Genomic DNA, 19,593 nt, shown 5'->3' on the forward strand with positions numbered 1-19,593 from the left:
CTTTATTTAAACACCAACTTGTTTACAATACTTTAACATAATGACAACTATAAACTTCTAAAACTCAATTACAAATGTTCCAAACTGTCAACAACATGTGTTTATATACATTTTCTGACGTTGCAGACATTTACGGCAGGATTTGGCCACATTTCAAATTTCTCTAGCTTTTTCATTGATGGTTTGTGTAGCGTGCTCGTCACTACACCGTACAATAAGACTGATGAATCAAATCATATAATAGTAAGAGATACCACTGTGAGATCACTACGTTCATAACGTAGTTAATAATATATTGATAACAGGTTGTCAATCAAAAATTTCGTTCATTTATTTTTTGAAATAGAATACACTACTCATGACGTATGTTTTTATATAAATTAAAGCTATTTTTTTTTATATGATATAAGGTTGCCTGGGAGAAAATGGTCGCAAATTACGGTTGCACAGCTGTTAAAAACTCGTGGTATCAAAGATAAAGTAAAATAGGGTCAGCGCGCAACGACACTGGTTTGACAATCACTATCTATCGGCGCCACAGTCGTATAAATTAAAATAGACTGAGCATGCCAGCAACGAGCATTGACGACAACATATTTTGCGTTTCTTCGATCTGTCTATGATCGAACTCTACTTCGGGTACCTTATTATTCGTGTCATTGGCTCCTTGACATCTTTTTCTGTGGGTAGGTACTTGTTTTTTACATCGTACCTACTTTCCTGATTGGTCCTCTTCAGCAACCACCTGGTCAGACCGTGATCAGATGGTCAATTAGCCTGTAAGTGTTAAGTATAACATAACCTTTTGACTGTGTTGCCTTTATTAAAAGATTTTATCTCAGGAGACAAAAGCTATCACAGCTTTTTTATGTAAGTAGGTAAATTTGTTTATAATATTACAACACATGTCTCGTGGATAAGTGAATGACAAGGGGACTGAAATGGGGTAACTACAGAAATGAAACAAAAACACAAGAAGGTTCTCAAAGGTATTTAAAATGGACGCCGCTTTGAAGAATCTTCCTGCTGGATGAAAGAAAAGGTTCTTCCTTCCTAAAGACACAAATATCAAAAACAGACTTACTATGTCGTATCCGGTTACAAACTCTAGAAGTTGGAGATACTACAATTGTTCATGGGCGACAATTTGTAGCAGAAATAAATTATTACAAATAAAAAAATATCTTTTTGAATGAAACTATGCATAGAGGCTAACCTTTTTTGAAAAACAAAATCTCAAATATGATTAGGTATTTACCAAATGTCAAAAATAGTGCTAACTGTCATATGTCAATACTAAATCTTAAAACTGAGAATAATTAATATGACAGCTAAGACACGCCCTAGCATCTACAATTTTAATTATTACAATTTCTTAATTATTTTTTTCCTTTAAAAATCAACACAAAAGAGTTACCTGGATTTCACTAAAATTTCTGAGGTTAGGAACTGGACTTACTAAAATTTCTGGGGTGGAACTGAAGATTCACTGCCACGCAAGAAACTGCATCTATAGTCTGGAACGACGACCATGGACAAACAAAATGAGGATGGAAGCCAGCACCGAGACGCAAACTTTGGAAACTCATCTCCTTAACTCAACTATGGAACATGTAGGTATCTTTCAAATTTGTTAACTGCACTATTAACTGCTCATCAAACTACATATTTTCCATAAAAAGGACGAAAAACGAAAAAATTCAGGAATTTGAAGCTAAATTCGCACTACAACGAAAACAACTGCTCTTGACAGCAGCTTTACGAAGAGTGATGTAATTATCTTTCCCGCAAAACCTTCTCAGCGATCTAAGTGGATGTTTATTTCAGGCACAATATTAATCGGAAACGATAAAAGAAAATACCAAAGAAATACGCGTCTGTGATATATAAACAAACTTTAAAATGTGTCTATTATCGACCTCGGTGGTGCAAAAAGGATTGAAATAACATTTCGGTGTTTTAGCATAATACGGGATGATTTCAATACATATAAAAGAATTTTAAAATGCTACATTATCAGTAAAAATAGTATATAAATAGTCATAGCGTCGCTCCACTTATTACGTAAGTAAGGGATCTTATTATTTGTCTAAAGGAACACAAATTCGAAAAAAACTTGAAATAATCTTTATTTCATAGAACATATACAAAAAGTAACATTTCGATCAATTTTCCATGTTAAGCACCTAGTGCTAGTAAGAAAGAATACAAATGCATGAAAAACTACTTGTAGGTATGGTGTTCCTTAGTGTTCGATCTTATGATTCTTAAAAAATTGTTGGTCGCCCTCAGATACGAATCGTTTACGGCCGCGAGATGGCATCTTTTTAATAACGTTTTCGGTCAGAAAACCGACTGTGTGACACCGTTCAACAAATCTGCAAAACAAAAAGAACAAATATTAATAACTGAGTCACTATATCTTTTAAATTCTTTAATGGGGCCATTCTTTAGCCTCGTCTAATGCCCTTTAACAGCTTTAAACTCTTAAAGGGCTTTAGTGACTAGGTGAGTATTAATACATATGGATATTTTGGGTTTTCTAGTCAAATACTGGCCTTTAAGTAAAACTATTTAAGGATTGTTAAACTACACAATGACCTTCGAATTATAACAAATCTATATTATAAACAGCAGGCACACGTACGCATTAATGAATACACATCAGAAGAGTTCGAAATTAAAAGAGGAGTGCGACAGGGGTGTGTATTGTCACCATTACTATTCAATGCATACTCTGAAGAAATAATGAAAAGAGCTCTTGAAGGAGAAACAGCAGGAATCAAGGTCAATGGAACACCAATTAACAACATTAGATATGCGGACGATACTATCATAATAACAGACAACCTCCGAGACCTCCAGAAGCTAATGAACAAGATAGTTGAGTATGGAGAAGAATATGGATTATCAATAAACACAAAGAAAACCAAATTTATGAGGATATCAAAAACCCAAAAGAATGGTGAAAGCCTGACAATTAACGGTAGTGCTTTAGAACAAGTTGAAAACTACCACTATCTTAATATAATTAATCACAGAAACGATTACTCCAAAGAAATCAAACTTCGAATAGAGAAAGCATGTACAAACTTCAATAAAATGAGAAAGATACTTTGTGCAAGAGAACTAAAATTGGACTTGAGAGTTAGGCTGGCAAGGTGTTATATTTTCTCGACTCTGCTTTATGGGATAGAAGCATGGACACTTAACGCGTCGACTGCTAAAAAGTTGGAAGCATTTGAAATGTGGGTGTATAGAAGAATCCTGAAGATATCATGGACCGAGCATGTAACAAACAACGAAGTCATGAGAAGAATCAACAAAAGAATGGAAGTATTGGAAACCATCAAGACACGAAAGCCGCAATACCTGGGGCATGTTATGCGTAATGAGAGATACAACCTACTTCAATTGATTATACAAGGGAAAATCCAGGGCAAGAGAAGTGTAGGAAGAAGAAGAATCTCATGGTTGCGTAACTTGAGGGAATGGTATGGATGCACATCAATTGAACTATTCAGAGCAGCAGCATCTAAGATCAGAATAGCCATGATGATTGCCAACCTCCGTCGCGGAGATGGCACGTGAAGAAGAGAAGAAGCTTTCGAGTTTATTTAACTCTTTCTCAAAACATACTAAAAATGAAAACAAAAAACTACATTAGACAATGAAGTTATATCTTTAACAGGCTTACCCTTGTGAGGATGTTACTATAAAATTAGCAGAATTACTTATGACTGTACAGTACATCATGATGTGGGGCTAAGCCATAAAAGCTTTCTAGATCCTATTTCTTTGGGAGGATCAGTTTTTTTATGCTATTTTCTTAACGATCGCTGTCCATTTTTTCCTATCTTTAATTTTTTCCCTGTATTTCTCTTGTTCTTGCATTTTTTAAGTCTTCTACAACTTCTTAAAGCCACTTTGATTTGGTCTTCCCCTTTTTGTTTCTTCCTTGTTGATTCGATTCTATCATCACGTATGTCAAACTTCATCTCCTGCTCTCCAGACGTGATCTAGCCATCTGGTTTGCTTTATATTGGTCACGATATCTTCTTTTAGTACTTTATTAATATTTGCAGCATTTTTTCTGCTTCTGTATTCATTTTGATATGTTTTCATTTGTTTTGATATGGTTCCCATGACCTTTCTTTCCACTATTCGTAAATCTTCATCTTTTTGTCATTGTTTCTGCTGTGTAACATAATATTGGTCTAATTATTGTATTACATATGCTTATCCTAAAAGACCGTATCGGTCCACAAACTCCGGATAGCCTTCCTGAAAACTATTTCGTACTTCCAATATAGATTGAATTGATTTTAGTAGTCGCGGGTGCAATAAGAAAAGATTAATTACTGAATTTAGAAACAGACAATACCAAAGACGTGGACTTACAGTATAATTTCACAATAATATAATTCCTGACACTATAGCAGCGCCATCTCTACACTGTTCATCATTTAAATTTAAAGTAAGTTATCGTCCACGTTTTAACAACGAAAAAATATGAAAAAATTTAAAACTATAGTCAGAATTAGAGTGCCGTCAGTGGCGTAACTTTTCTAAGGAAAAAAAAAATTGTTTGGCCATGCTGTACATGATTGATAAAGTAAAATTAACAAATTTTGTTCCTAACAGGTGTATTTTATGGCACAAAAAATAACTACTTATTAACTTTAGGCAAAATATACCGAGTAATAAAAGGTACAAGTAATACATTTTTTGTATATAAAATGAACCATTTAAAATAAAACAATGTTATTCCTTACCTATCTAAGATAATATAAGCCAGTGGGACGTCCATCGAAATATCAGGAAGATCATCGAACACTCTCAGAAAACCTCTTTCCATCTGATCCGGGGTAACCAAAATCGCATCGGAGAATGATTTCAGCAGTTTGCACAGCTGTTCCTCTTTTGCGGCACTATTGGCTTCTAAGGCCATTACGATGGCTTCGTAGACCAATTCGTGATGGAAATGGGGAACTTCTAGAAGCCGTAAACAACGACTGGCTTCGTCGATGTCGCTCGACGATAGAAATTCTTGCAGTAGTAACCACATCTGACGAGTTAAAGCTTTTACTGGTCGTAAAGCTCCACCTGAAATAAGAATTCATTTATAAGTCACAATTATTTCACCTCTCTCGTCCTTCTCTCTGCCTATCTCATACGCTCTATCCTACTCTCTCCCTCTCTATATCCGTTCTCCCTCCCAATACCAAGTAAAGAAGTAAACACACTCCGTAAGCATAGGTAATTTCGGCAGTCTCATTTTTACATAATAACAATAAAAGTTCTCTCTTTTTTATTTCCCTCATTCTCTCTCTCTCTCTCTCTCTCCCACTTCACACTCTAGATTTCTGTCTCACTGCCTGTGTCTATTTCTCTCTCCACATCTGGCTCTACTCTATATATCTTCATCCCTCTCTATATATAACTCTTTCTCGCATTTTCTGTGTCACTGTCTTGTTCTCTGCCTTCTGCCTACCACGCTACTTTTCTATCTCTCTTTCTATCTCGCTCTCTATATCTTCTCCTTCACTCATTCTATGCCTCTCTCTCATATATATATATATATATATATATATATATATATATATATATATATATATATATATATATATATATATATATATATATATATATATATATATATATATATATATATAGTGAGATGATCTAATCTGTATATCTCAGTCTTTCTCCCTCATTTGATGTCTGCTCTCTTCCCCTCACTCTATCTCGTTCTCTGTTCATATATCTCTCTCTAGTCCCATCCGCTTCTCGCCATTTTGCTTTCCCTCTCTCTCTTTCTCACTTCCTCCCTCTCTATATCGTTTTCGCTCTCCAACTCCCCCTCTATCTCACTCTACGTCAATTTATCTGTCATTGTACTGCACGTTTTTGCAGTATTAAATTAAACCAATCGCATCTTCTAAAAAAAATAATAAATAGCGGTTTTTTAAAAATGAAAATTATATCCTCATAAAATATAGGCCTTCAACTATTGAATGGCGCCAATTTTAATTCATAATTGTTATAAACACAGCAGTTGTGATTTTTTTTAAGAAATTAAGGTAATTCCACTTCTATTGGTCGTAGAAAACTTTTTTTTCAAATCTTTATCTTGATGACAGAGAAAAAAATGTGAATTACACACAGTGAAATAGATATTTTTAAACTATTTAGCTATTTTAAACTCCAATCTAAAAGATTACGTAAATAGTGAAAGTATCGTTGATAGTAAACACGTTTTGCGTCGTTCTGACTTTAAAAATAATTTTTATTTTCATTACATATGAGTTTGGCACCTCTTCCTAGTTTTAGTCACGCAATAATAGAAATATCCGTCCATTACAGCACATACATTGTTATTAGTTTAAAAATACACTAACAGGTAAATAAACTTGTTGTAAAATCAGGCCACACCTCGATACTATTTTTGTATTATTTATATACAAGGTACGGCTTTAGTTTGGAATAATTTCTGAATGGAAAACAATTTCTAAATTCAACTCAATTGAAATCATTATTAATGACAAAAAAGTCCTTGTTGATGAACAGCAATTCACAGCTTAACACAGAATCACTATACATCATGCAATACAAATTTGGGATGGTTTTAATTTCACTTAATTTGAGGACTGGAGTCAGGGCATACGTCATAACCGCTATCAGAACGTTTTTATACCGTTCAATATCACTTCACCTTAATTTAGTGGAAAACAAAAAAAAAAAAATTTACCGCACATTAAAGCTTGTAATACAATTAAACACTGTAAGACTCAATTTGTAATTAACGTATTTTATACAGGGTGCGCCAAACCTCTGGCTTTCTTTTATTACGGCTAAATTATGGCGTTTTTAAAAAATGTTTATATCGAAACTGATGTATATCAAGGACGTCTATAATTTAAAATTATTTTCGATTATATAGGGTAGGTCGGAATAACGGAATGAACAAAAGTTGTGTTTTTTTTAATGGAACACCCTAGACAAATATACAGGAATTAGAAATGTTTGGAAACGATTTCTAAGCCCCGCCCATTGTGACGTCAGACTTAAGTAGTCCATAGTTGATGCGGTTTAAAAAGTTAAAAAAATAACAAACAAAACGGTATAAAGAGAAAAATGTGAAGAAAAATATACGAAATGGGAGAAATCAAGACTATAATAGAAAATCTAAAAACCGAATCTATTAGTCTATTAGGTATAGTAGGTTTAAAAGTAAATTCAAAATGACTATTATTATAAATTATAAGTTTAAATAAAACAGTACTTACCAACTCCCCAAACATTATCCAGCCGTACCAGACCATGTTTCATAGAAAGTAGTGTATCTGCACGGCTGACAGCTTCCTGGAAGTGCTTATTGTCGCTCTTTTCTCTAATAGAAATAATAAACTTGGGAGGAATGCAATCGTCTGCAATGGCACGGGCTACAAAATTGCCCAAAACTGTAGGAGCGTCTGGAATATCCAGAATTAAATCGTTTACGTTCGCCAGCAAGTTCTCGAACGCCTTGCTGATGTCAGACTCATTTATGGTATGTGGGAAGAGATCGGAGATGAGAACGGAAGTCATCTCTCTGTGCGAAGGTTTATGATCCATTGCTATTTCTATGAGCTGCTCGACCAATGTATCTCTTCTTTTTACAGGAATTTGCTCTGCGATGGTAAGCATTGCTTCTTGAGTGTCGCCGTTCTCGAAATATTCGAGAATGATTGGCTCGACTTTTTTCTTGATTTCTTCATCAGAAACCTCAGGTACAACTGCCTTAAGCTCTATGTCACCTATTAAAAAAAGCAAGGGTAAATCATATATCATTTGAAAAATTGATATGTAAAATGAATAGACCTATTTTACATAATCTCAATAATACAAAAAGTATCTAATATATTGCCATTCTAAAAATTGCCATGTTAATTGTATAAAAATGGCATATCTTAGTCATACGATCCTAAAACATAAGCAAAACCTAATTTCGATAACACACTATCACTCCAGCTCCGTTCTCGATATTCATCATGATCAACCATTACCCGTCCACTGCTGGACATCCACTCTTTCCATCTGTCTCTATCTTATGCGGCTTTTATCCAGTTAATGCGTTTGGTTAGGTTAGAGCCACGACCTATCATTAAAAACGAAAATCCGTTTATTGAGATACTACGTGTTTACAGTGCTGCTCTATGCGGTTGAATCAGGGACACTAACCGAGGCATCCAAGGGAAAACTCGAGGCGTTTGAGATGTGGGATTATAGACGGATACTGAGGATCTCCTGAGTGGACCGAATAACAAACATTGAGGTTCTACGTCGGATGGATAAAACATGTGAAATTATATCCACAGTGAAACAGCGCAAGCTAGAATATCTTGGACATATAATGTGAAACTATCATAGATATAACCTGCTGCAACTTATATTACAGGGAAAGGTCTACGGAAAGAGGGGACCAGGAAGAAGAATATCTTGGCTCCAGAAGTTACGAAAATGGTTTTCCTTGACCACTTCAGGACTATTTCGAGCTGCAGTCAATAAAGTTAGAATTGCCCTGTTAGTAGCCAACATCCGTAACAGATAGGCACCACAAGAAGAAGAATGCGTTTGGGAAACGTGTTTAGCATTTACTTAAATATTTTATGTTTAACATTCTTATTATTTTATTATAATATGACCTATTTAGTTATATATTTTAATTACTTATTTCATTATACAGTACGAAAATCTCTCAGATGGACATAGGTAATATACATTGAGGTAAGTGTGGCGACTGCGCTTTTTTAAGCCCACTGCTGTCAAGGCCGCAGACGTTTTAATTTTAACTTTTAGTATCAATTATTGGTTGTGCATCGAGGGAGTTAATGCTGCTACGTAAATAATTTAAAGTTATTGCAATGCAGTTAAAAACCTTTGCAAAATTTTATTGTAGGCTATATAAACAATTCATTTAAAGAAATTGAAAAATAAACAATACATTCTACTGTACAAAATAACAAGTAAACAAATAAAAGGTTCAAATATACCACCTTCTTTTGCAAGACAACAATCTACTCTATTATAAAATGCTTGTCTTATGTTTGCAAGCTGTTGTGGCGTAATCATAGCAGAGTAAATTAGAGTATTTATTTAACTACATAACAGATACAAAATATTGTTTGTACAAGTAAAAAAAAATACATGTATTAAAAAAGGAATATAAATAGATACAAACAAGAACACATATTAAACAGAAAAACATTTATGGCAAAGTTACAGTAAGCAGTTCTGTGGATGTTCTGCAATGATTAATAAATTTTTATGAGCAGTAAAAACAATGTTTTAGAAGATATTTTTTTATAACTTTATCGAAACTAATACAGCTTAGCTGTTTAATACTTTTTGGTAAAAAATTGTAATAGTTATAATTAAGACAATTTTTTTCTGAAAGACTTAATCTACAGCGATTTGTTTGTAGGTAGTAACAGTTTCGCGTATTGTGAACATGTACATCAGACTGCTTTATTAAATGGGCACGTTTTCTATGAATTTCAGTTAGAACTTGAAATATCAACAGAGTAGGTAGCGGCATAATTTTGAATTTGATAAAGAAAGGTCGGCAGTGTTCTAGATAACTAACCCCTGCTAAAATCTTGACAGCTTTCTTTTGCATTCTAAAAATTCGAAGTGCATTTGTTGAATTGCCCCATATAATAGGTGAGAGTGGAATAAAGAAAAATTTGTCATTATGTCATTTGTCAATATGTCAACCCTTGCTAGTTGGCGAAAAACAAATAATAAACTTGATCATCATCCAGCCTCAAGAGTCCACTGCTGAACATAGGCCTCTTCCTCATGTTTCCAACCCCGTCTATCTTGCGCCGCTCTCATCCAGTTTTTATTGAGTCTTCTTCAATCGTCAGTCCATCTTGTAGGTGGTCGACCGTCGCTTCTCTTGTCTTCCCTTGGCCTCCATTCCAATAACCTCTTTGTCCATCGCCCATCTGTCATTCTGGCTATGTGTCCTGCCCATCTCCATTTTAGTCTTGCTATCTTCTCGATGATGTCAGTCACTCCGGTTCTTCTCCTGATGTCTTCGTTGGTTATTCTGTCTCGCAGAGTTATTCCTAACATGGACCGCTCCATTCTTCTCTGCGTGACTCTCAGTTTGGTTCTATCAATAAACTTGATAGTATTCTCTTAAGTTGTGAGATATGAGCCGACCAGTTGAGTCGATTATCTATGGTTATTTCCAATAGTTTAACAGTCTCTTTGTTATCTCGATCATTGTCTAAGTTACTTGCAGATATAACCAAATTTTGCGTTTTATCAGAGTTAAGTTTTAGTTTGTTTGCAACAAACCATGAGCTAGATTTAGTAGAAACTTCCTCATAAGACATTTTTAAATCATCATTATTTTTTCCTGATATAACGTATGTCGTATCATCTGCGAATTGTATGGTTTTGTAAGGAAATATGAATTTAGGCAAATCTTCGACATAAATAATGAACAAAAGAGGTCCTAAGACCGAACCTTGTGGGACTCCATGTTTTACGGATAGAAAATCGGAGAGATGGCCTTTAGACGCTACCGGCTGGTGTCTGCCACATAGATAAGAAGTTATAAGCTTAAGAGGAATATTCTGCTTCCATAGTAATTTAATTTGTAGAGCAAAATGTCGTGTGAAACGCAATCAAAAGCCTTCGACAAGTCGCAAAGAGAAATTGCTATGCGATTGCCGCGTTCAAACCCCTCAATCACCTCGCTCACAACATTAAATACCGCGTTCGTAGTAGAATGAGCACTTCTGAATCCGTATTGTGAGTTGCTAAATTATTTGACTCAAAATAGGAATAAAATTGTTGTTTGATAACCTTTTCAATAACTTTCCCAAAAGTAGAAACAATGCTTATGGGTCTGTAATTGTCAGTTTTTGAGGAATCTGGTACCTTTTTTGTAGACTGGTAGTAATTTTGAGTATTTTAGTACTTCTGGAAATACTCCAGTTGATAGAATTAAATTAATAAGATTAGTGAAAGTTGTTAAAGCTATTTGGTAAGTTTCTTTTAAAATTTTGTTATTAATTTCGTGAACGTCCCTACAATTAGAATTATTAAGAGACTTTATTAGCAGTTTATTTTCTAAATCAACTAGATTATGTGTCCTCTAAAGATCGTTGCCATAGACGGTGGATTTAAATGTCTCCAGAAAAAGAAATCCATGAGAGCCAAATCGGGAGATCTCGCAGGCCATTTAATTTGGCTTGTTCGGCTTATAATGCGATCCTGAAAAATTGTGTTTAAATAATTTCTCACGATACGCGCATTATGAACGGAACAGCCATCCTCTTAATACCAGACATCTTCTAAACCTAAATGTGGGAGATTCTGAATAGTTGGAATAATGTTATCTTGTAAAAGAGCAAGATATTTAGCTGACCATCCTATTTGAAAAATGGACCAATTACATGGGCACTTGAAATACCGGTCAACTAAGTTTATGAGAGCGTTGGGTCCGATGTTGAGACCAATACCGTGTTCTTAAAGGATTATTTTAGGCCCCGTACTAAAAATGACGATTCATCGGTGAAAAGGATATAAGCGCAGTTGCCACACTTACAATGTATATTTCCTATGTCCAGCTGAAAGATTTATGTACTGTATATTTACATTCATCATTTGAGTCCACTGTTGAAGATAGGCCTCCCGTAAATAATTCCATTGCATGGGTAAGACTGTTCTGAAGCATCTTATAGTAATTACTATTTTAATGGGAATAAGCCACAATAAGTAATCTTCAATTACGGCTTATTCCCACTAAAATAGTAATCACCTAGGTAAGGGTTGTACCTATGAAACGGGCAGTAGTTAACAGGAACCGAAGATAGATGGTTCACATCTACGGTCTAGCGTCGAATATGTCACTTCTCCTTAGTGATGCTGTCGTCCATTCCTTCATACCAATTAACACATTTCACCAGATGGTAATTGCAATTCTCTTACAAGTTGATAACAATTTATGAGTTATGCTAATTGTTTTTTCATATATTCAATCACATATATTTTATTTCATTATTTATTGCTTTAATTAATTAACCAGCTATTTTCAATACTTCCTATATAAACATATTTCCATCTGTCCTGTCTTAACACGCTTCAGGTTGTCAGTTCGTCTGGTTGGTGGGCGGCCCCTGCTCCGTAGTGTTTCGTGTCTTGGCCTCCACTCGACAATACGTCTTGTCCATCGGTTGTCACATAAACTTCGTACGTCTTGTCCAATATTTTTTCCATCGGTCATTAATGAATAGTGAACAGGTCATTAATGTCAAAATAACTAAAGTCTATTTGTTTGCAACTGGCAGCTCATTACCTAATCTTCCAATAAAGCAATTTTCTTCATTTATCCGATCGTTTGTAATGTAAAAGTTTAAATTTAGCGTTTTTTAGGCATATTTGAAATGTCTCACATTTGTTGCCAAAAATCAAAACAGAAAATTAATGCTACAGGTTTTGAAGACCGAACTTAACAATGGAAATTCCATGGTGTCCGGTAAACGGAAAAGAGATCAATTTTAATAATTTCATGAGAATTGTTAAAAATAGCAACTGACTTTAATTGCGGCAAAATTCAAAAATTGCACAAGAAATCTGCACTCTTCACCTTTAAAACGCTTTTTATTTTTGTCGATAGGACACTCTGATCAAGATATCGAAATTGATACAAATTTTCTTTAAAATTGATTTCGCACGCGTAGCCGCGTCGCTTCTAACGATATTATTTTTTTGAGAGAACTGTTTAGTTTACACAAAAAGTGCCAATAAACATTTTTGTTCAAAATTGTCTCAGCCACATTTTTATTTGAAATATTTTTTTAGGACGCACCGATTCTTGGCAAATCGATTTTTTCTTTGCTTTATTGGAAGCCGAGAAAATCATTTTTGTACGTATACCGATTTTGATATTTGAAATTCAATTTGCTTCAACCTATTTTTTTTTTTGTATTTTTCAAGCGCAATACCGATGGTTTTTATTATTATAATATATTATGTTATAAATATCTTGTAGATATGAACATTTTTGTCGAGAAAGACCTCCGAAAGAAAGAGGTAATGGTTTAAAGATTATCATCCTATTGATTATAACTGCGTCGCAAATGCCGGCCAACTTTGACCAGTTGTATCTCAGGAACCACTGCTCGTAACAAATAAATTATAGCATGTTGGGTTTGTATCTATTTCTGCTAGTTTTTGTAGAAAATGTATTCTTTATAAGTGTTCATGTTGAGTGCAAATGGTTGTATTATATATTATATCTATTATATAGGATTGTATAGAATATAGGAGGAAGTTAATGTATGGAGAACCCAAGCTGCTGAAAATTGGTCTGAAGTTTATGTTGGCTTGTGTATTTTTGGAACCTGTATAAGTTTAGTGTCTTGCTGTAATGACACTCCTTAAATTTACATAATGTTCTGTATATTTTGTTCTCCAAGGATTTGGTTAGGTCGTTTCATAGTTTTGCGTAGTTAAAAGTTTTCATATAGTTTTCCAATAGTGTATAAATAGAGGATGTCAAAAAAATATGGCTGAATTTATTGAACAGGTCAGTTGTATGAAAAATATAAATAGTAATATAAAAATAATATATTTATCCCCCGTATTTTATTAACCTATAAAGTCAGCTGATGTGTTTAATTTTAAAACCTATAGAAATCGATCTATAAATGGGATTTTCTGTTAAAACTTCTGAATGTCATCTTTCATATTATGAAAGATGGTATAAAATTATTATAGTAGGGACTACCTATTACTATAACAAGAGTGAAGCGGGAGCGATATGAAGCCTTATCGTGTCTTCGTTAAAATGTTTGTTTATGTTGGTTTAAACCCACAAAAGTCGTTGATAAGGCTTATAATATTCAGTTAACAATTGTAAACAATTAAATAGTGGGGGTATCAGTGAATACATATAAAAATCCCATGTATATAAATATAAAAATGAGATAAAAGTGGTTAACAATTTAATTGTTTTGATAATTTATTATTACTACTTTTGATAAACATATTTTGATAAAATGTAAGCCTGAGATGTTTATTATTTGAAATATAAAATATTTAATTGGAAAATATAATGATGGAATTGTATTAATAAATAATATAAAGGATTAATATATATACAGAGTGGGCCACTTGAAACGGTAACCTTTGATATTTGGCAGTATGTATTAGATTTTGAGAAAATGCAGAAACATGTTGATTTTTAATCCAAAAGAGAAATCAGAAAGGTCAAAAAACAATCCTATTGTGGCGATACCAGCATTCTACCAGAGTAGGATTCTTATATATTGATATTCTTCCTCTACTGAAGAAAAAGCTTTAGGCTCCTGGTGTTCACCAGTAGTCTTAATAACTAAGAAAGGGGGTCTACTCGCTTTTTTGTAGGCTACAGAAGATTAAATAAGGTTACACAAAAATTATCCATTGGCACAAATATATGATACACTAAACACTTTATCTGATGCTAAATTATTTTCGACTTTAGATTTAAAAAGCTGATATGTACTGGCAAATAGTTCCAGGTTTTACTATTTGGTCTTTGTAATGCTCCAGCTCTGTTTGAACATCTGATGGGGATGGTTTTAAGATGACTTAGCTGGAAAACATGTCTAGAACTGACCATATCATTCTGAAGTGGCTAACGAATTTTAAAAAACCAGAAGAATAAGTTTCTCGTTGGATACAGATAGATAGAGAGACTCAGAACATTGAAAAGGTCAATCTTCATAATAATGTCGATATTCTTTTTAGGGAACCCTGTTTGGAATGGCAAATAATGTAACTAAAGAAGTAACTCTCTAGATGACCACAGTGAAAAGCCTTAAAAGAGTCAAAAGAAAGATAATGACTTAAAAGTCATACAAGAATGCCTTAAAAATGGTGTAAGACCTATCTGGAAGCAAAGAACCAAACATAGTGGAACTATAAAGGCATACTGGAGTCAATAGAAATCTAAATATTTCCAATAGTCTATTATATCGGAAGTGGGAAATTCCTGATGAAGTATGTACATCTCAACAATTGGTTTAAAATTAGGTGTTACAACAACTTTATAGCAGCTTTCTGGAGGACATTTTGAAGTCAAAACAACACTGGTCAGAGTTCGAGACATATTTTTTACTGGATCTATTGTCGCTGAAACATAGAAGATTGTTGAAAGAAATGCGATTTATGTAATGCTAGTAAAAGTCCTAGAACAAAAAGTCATGGTAAAATCTTTCCAGATATCCTTTTGAATGATTTGCAGTGAATATTCTCTATCCACTTCCCATGAAAGAGGGAAAAAACAAGTACTTATTGGTTACAATGGATTATTTTTCAAAATGGCCTAAAATTGCAAACCTTCCTAATCAAGAAGTAACTATAGTAGCAGAAGCATTGATAACACACATATGAACACATGGAGTTCATTTATAGTTACATTCTGATCAAAGACAAAATTTTGAATCAGATTAACTACTCTATTTCTTCTAGCCTGCAGAAATTCCTAACATGAAGCGACTGGTTACTCTCCATCGATGGTGATCACCAGAAGAGAAATAAAGCTTCCTAAAGACCTTATTTTTTGAAAATTGCCTCGTCGTGAAGAAGAACGTTCATTCCTGATGTACATCGAAAATTTGAAAAAAAATTTGGAAAAAGTATATGAATTTACTCATAAAAGTTTGAAACTTCAAAGTGATAAAGCCAAGGCAGGCTCAACATGTATACTACCGTGATAACTTTTGAAATAGGTGACCCAGTATGGTTATGCAATCTCAAATGTAAGAAAGAACTTTGACTGATACTTCAATGATAATTAGAAGGCCCATATAACGTTTAGATTTTTAATCTAAAAAAGGTATTGAAGCTCAAAGTATTAAACCACTTTGCCTTGAGAAATGTCGGCTAAGTGCAGTACATTCTAATACTGAAGATGTCATACCAAGGTACAAATATACAAATGCTGAACAGCCAAGAAAGAACAATACTTTGGGCTTTACGGATCACATGATGCGAATGAATTTTAAAAAAGTAGATCAACATGACATCGTAAAAGATGATAACCAAGGTACACATGGCAGTCATACCGAAATTAATGGAGAACTTTTACAAGATAGAAAAGGTCAAATTAAAGTCGTGTTGGTTAAAAAAGAAAATCCATTTAGGCTATTTTATAAAATGTCCTATAAACAGGATACTTTTCTTGAAATTAACATACAAAACAAAAGAAAGAAAATACCTCTCTTGGAGCCCTAGAGGATATAACTGTGTACACACATATGACAAAAAAAATAGAATTAAGTGAAAATAAGAAAAAAGATCTCAAAGAGCTGATTTCAACGAATCCTATTCCAAATTATTATGCAGAATTTAACTAAATGCTTAAATAATTTTTTTTATTGTTGTCAATGTTTTTTAATCACATTTTTAATTTTAATTTTTAAATAATCATTTTTCTAACCTTTAGGTCTTTTATTTTATGCACCTAAAAAAACCTTTAGTCATTTTTATAAGAACTATGAACATAACATTAATTTTAGTGCATTGATGTAGTAGTAAACTGACACATTTTATTTTACAACAATAGATAATTTTAAATTATAATATTAAATATTAGGAAAAATAGTCCTTATGTTGTAGATTTACTTTCAATCATAAATTGAGACATTCATTAATAATGCTTTCAGATTAAAACGATTTTAGTTTTAAAGTTTTTTTATAATAAAAAAATCAAAAAATTAATAACAAAATTATTACATTACAAGATATTTGCACAGATTACACTGGAAAGTACAAGGTTCCTTTTCTTGAAAAGAATTGTGTTACAAGTATTATAGGTTCGGCAGCCACAATGATACAAAAGAGATAACAGTAATTATAGAAACATTTTTTGCGTTTTCTGCAAAATCATATTTTTTGAGTTGTGCCACTTTATCATTAAGGGTGCGACATTTTAACAAACATTTTTTGAGTTTCTGGATGGATTTAAACTGGCTTTTTCTTCGCAGTAACTTGAATGTTTTGTCACATTTTCTGCCTTTCTAGTTTCTATTGGAGGAATTTTAAAATTCTAACATAACCATATTAAGTAGAAAATTTAATATGAAAAATGTATTTTCAACATTTCCCATACACATTCTAAAGTAAAGTTGGACAAAACTCTAAGTTCAGTTAAGGGGTTCATGGATGACATATAATTGAAAGGAGATAAAAAATAAGTGTGCAAAATTCACACAAATCTAAGAGAATTGGTTTCCTAACTGCTCACTTGATTTGAAACAAACAGACTTCTGATTAATGCCAGAAGACACACAAGAGCTAACACTATATAGAATGGATAAAGAAGAAATCAAGAAGAAGAAAAGATCATTTGAATGAATAGCAACATGTTCATAAAAATAAATGTGACTAAAAATTTATGGTAGAGCAATGGCACAAGAATTAACAGAAGTTTTTAAAGAAATTAAGATTATACAAATGAAACATCTTAAAAGTTGGAAGCAGGTTATCAAATAGAGTAGACTGAGTCAATTAAGTGTACAAAATATTCATTTAGTAAATATTAGCAATAAAAACTTAAAAAATGATGCAATTCAAGGTATGGCAAAAATATTCCATTTATTCATAGTTTTTTAATCAGGGTATTGTTTACTATTATTTAGAAATATATAGTATATTTCAGTTATCAAAATATTACAATCCTTACAAAAAATAGATGGTATACTAACCATTGCTCATATTTTCATTATCAAAATTTGGATCATTAATATCTTCATAAGCTTCCAACAGTTCAGATCCAGGGAGGCCCCAAACACCTTTACCTCCGGCGCCCTTCTTCTTCGGTAAACCTCTACCAAATCCATTTCTCGACCGGCGACTGTTTTTCCAAGATCTAGGTCCGTGAACGAACCCAGTTGGGAGAGCTCCTTCTTTAGAACTTTGTCTGTGAACTTTCTTGGGTCTTCTTTTTATCAAACTTTCGCCGGCAGTGGCATTTTCTTTGGCCGCGAGCTCTTCGTTGACGGCTTTTTCCATGTCGACTTCTTCGGTAACATCAACACTGGCATCCCCTTTTTCTGAAGCCATTTTTGCTACAACGCAAAAACGATGTTTTTTATGTTGTTATCACTTGCCGAAGTTTCAGTTTTAGTGGAAAATAATTGGTACCTGTAATAAATTCATAGGTTGATGGGCTATTTACAAAAATAAAACTTCTGTTTATTATGATTTGGGTTACACGTCATGTGTTGGACTACGTGACTTTCCGAAATATAGGAGTTTAAATCATATTTTACACAAGAAATATGTTAAATTAAGCTAAATATTCAATCTCTATTATGGTGAAAAGAAGCAAACAAAACAAATAGAAAATAATCGGTTTTGGATGATTCTAGAAACGGCATGCATGAGGTAAACAATAACAAAGTAACCATCCCAGCTGGTTACTTATAGTGCGAAGTAAACAACAATAATTAAGAACAACTAGGAGAAGATTTACCAGAATTAATGGATATTTAACTCACCAGGTACTTAAATGAAAAATTGGTAATGTATAATAGAAAATAAAAAGGTATTTATATATAGAAATACTTTTTGCGCAACACGCTACTCAACACAACCGCCCGTACATGAACAATACATCGATTTTTTTCTTAACGTCTTCCCTACAACGAATTTGCTATTTCACAATATTCGTTATGAGTTAGAAAGAGAAAACATACGTAACAATGAACGAAGGAGACAACAATCAACACTGAACTGATTAAGTGTGCAGATTTATTATATTTATAAATACAAGATACATACCCGAATTTAAAAAAACATGTTCTAAAAATATAACTAGAAATAAATAAAACTAGTTTTTATACCATATTTTGTACATAAGTAAAGTATTTATATTGAATGGTATTAAAGTGCTTATGAAGCGGTAGATGCCGGAAAATTCCACGAATCAATAAGTATATTCTAAGTAAAATTACCTATAATAGAAATACTTTAATCATGCCATTTGTTTACAACAACGGGCAATTATGTAATGAATCAGTATGAACTTCGAAAATTAATTATACATTTTTATATATGCTTATATTTTTTCAATTTGTAATTTTAAACATTGACAGGGAGAACTTTTCTTAAAAAATAACAAAATATATTTTTTGAATTGTAGATAATTAAAAAATATTTGTGTAGGAAGGAACTTAGGAGATACTGATTTCATTTTAAATTTGCCTCCACAGAAACCACGTTTTTACAAAGTTGGCCTTTACTCAGTAGTGTAGACAGCAACCTAACAAAATAATACGTCAAGTTTTTTTTTTAATGTATATAAAACATGTCTAGTCTGATGTCAATAATTTTTAATAGGTATAAATTTCTTCTAACACATATTCCTTTATTATAGTCCTTCGAGAAAATAAAAAAAAAATGTATGGTAACACCCCTTAAGTTGCGCCAGATGTAGGCAACTTACAATTAGAGTTGTAGTGTGCGAGTTTCAACATCTTTCTAGGAAACTAATCAAAAACTCGATTTTAAGTCAATATCATCAATTCTTAATAATTAAGT

At 33.0% G+C, this 19,593-nt stretch overlaps 1 protein-coding gene across 1 annotated transcript; it reads right to left on the minus strand.

The window, feature by feature from the left end:
* Positions 1-2,112: 2,112 nt before the first annotated feature.
* On the minus strand, positions 2,113-18,775 carry Pdcd4 (Programmed cell death 4). Its single transcript, XM_072528927.1, has 5 exons — positions 18,552-18,775; positions 17,757-18,195; positions 7,290-7,799; positions 4,776-5,106; positions 2,113-2,378 (listed from the first exon to the last, which is right to left on the minus strand). Exons 2-5 carry the CDS (start codon positions 18,112-18,114, stop codon positions 2,246-2,248), a joined length of 1,332 nt encoding a protein of 443 aa, XP_072385028.1. The 5' UTR covers positions 18,115-18,195; positions 18,552-18,775; the 3' UTR covers positions 2,113-2,245.
* Between the last annotated feature and the right edge of the window lie 818 nt (positions 18,776-19,593).

This window comes from Diabrotica undecimpunctata, chromosome 4, assembly GCF_040954645.1.
Source record: "Diabrotica undecimpunctata isolate CICGRU chromosome 4, icDiaUnde3, whole genome shotgun sequence".
NCBI lineage: Eukaryota > Metazoa > Arthropoda > Insecta > Coleoptera > Chrysomelidae > Diabrotica > Diabrotica undecimpunctata.

Bases quoted from the DNA above. Each gene is read 5' to 3' on its own strand.
- Pdcd4 (XM_072528927.1), bottom strand. From the start codon at position 18,114: ATGGCTTCAGAAAAAGGGGATGCCAGTGTTGATGTTACCGAAGAAGTC. The intron at 5,107-7,289 runs GTAAGTACTGTT...TTCTTATTTCAG, and splicing joins GGATAATGTTTGGGGAGTTG to GTGGAGCTTTACGACCAGTA. The intron at 2,379-4,775 runs GTAAGGAATAAC...TTTGTTTTGCAG, and splicing joins GCTTATATTATCTTAGATAG to ATTTGTTGAACGGTGTCACA.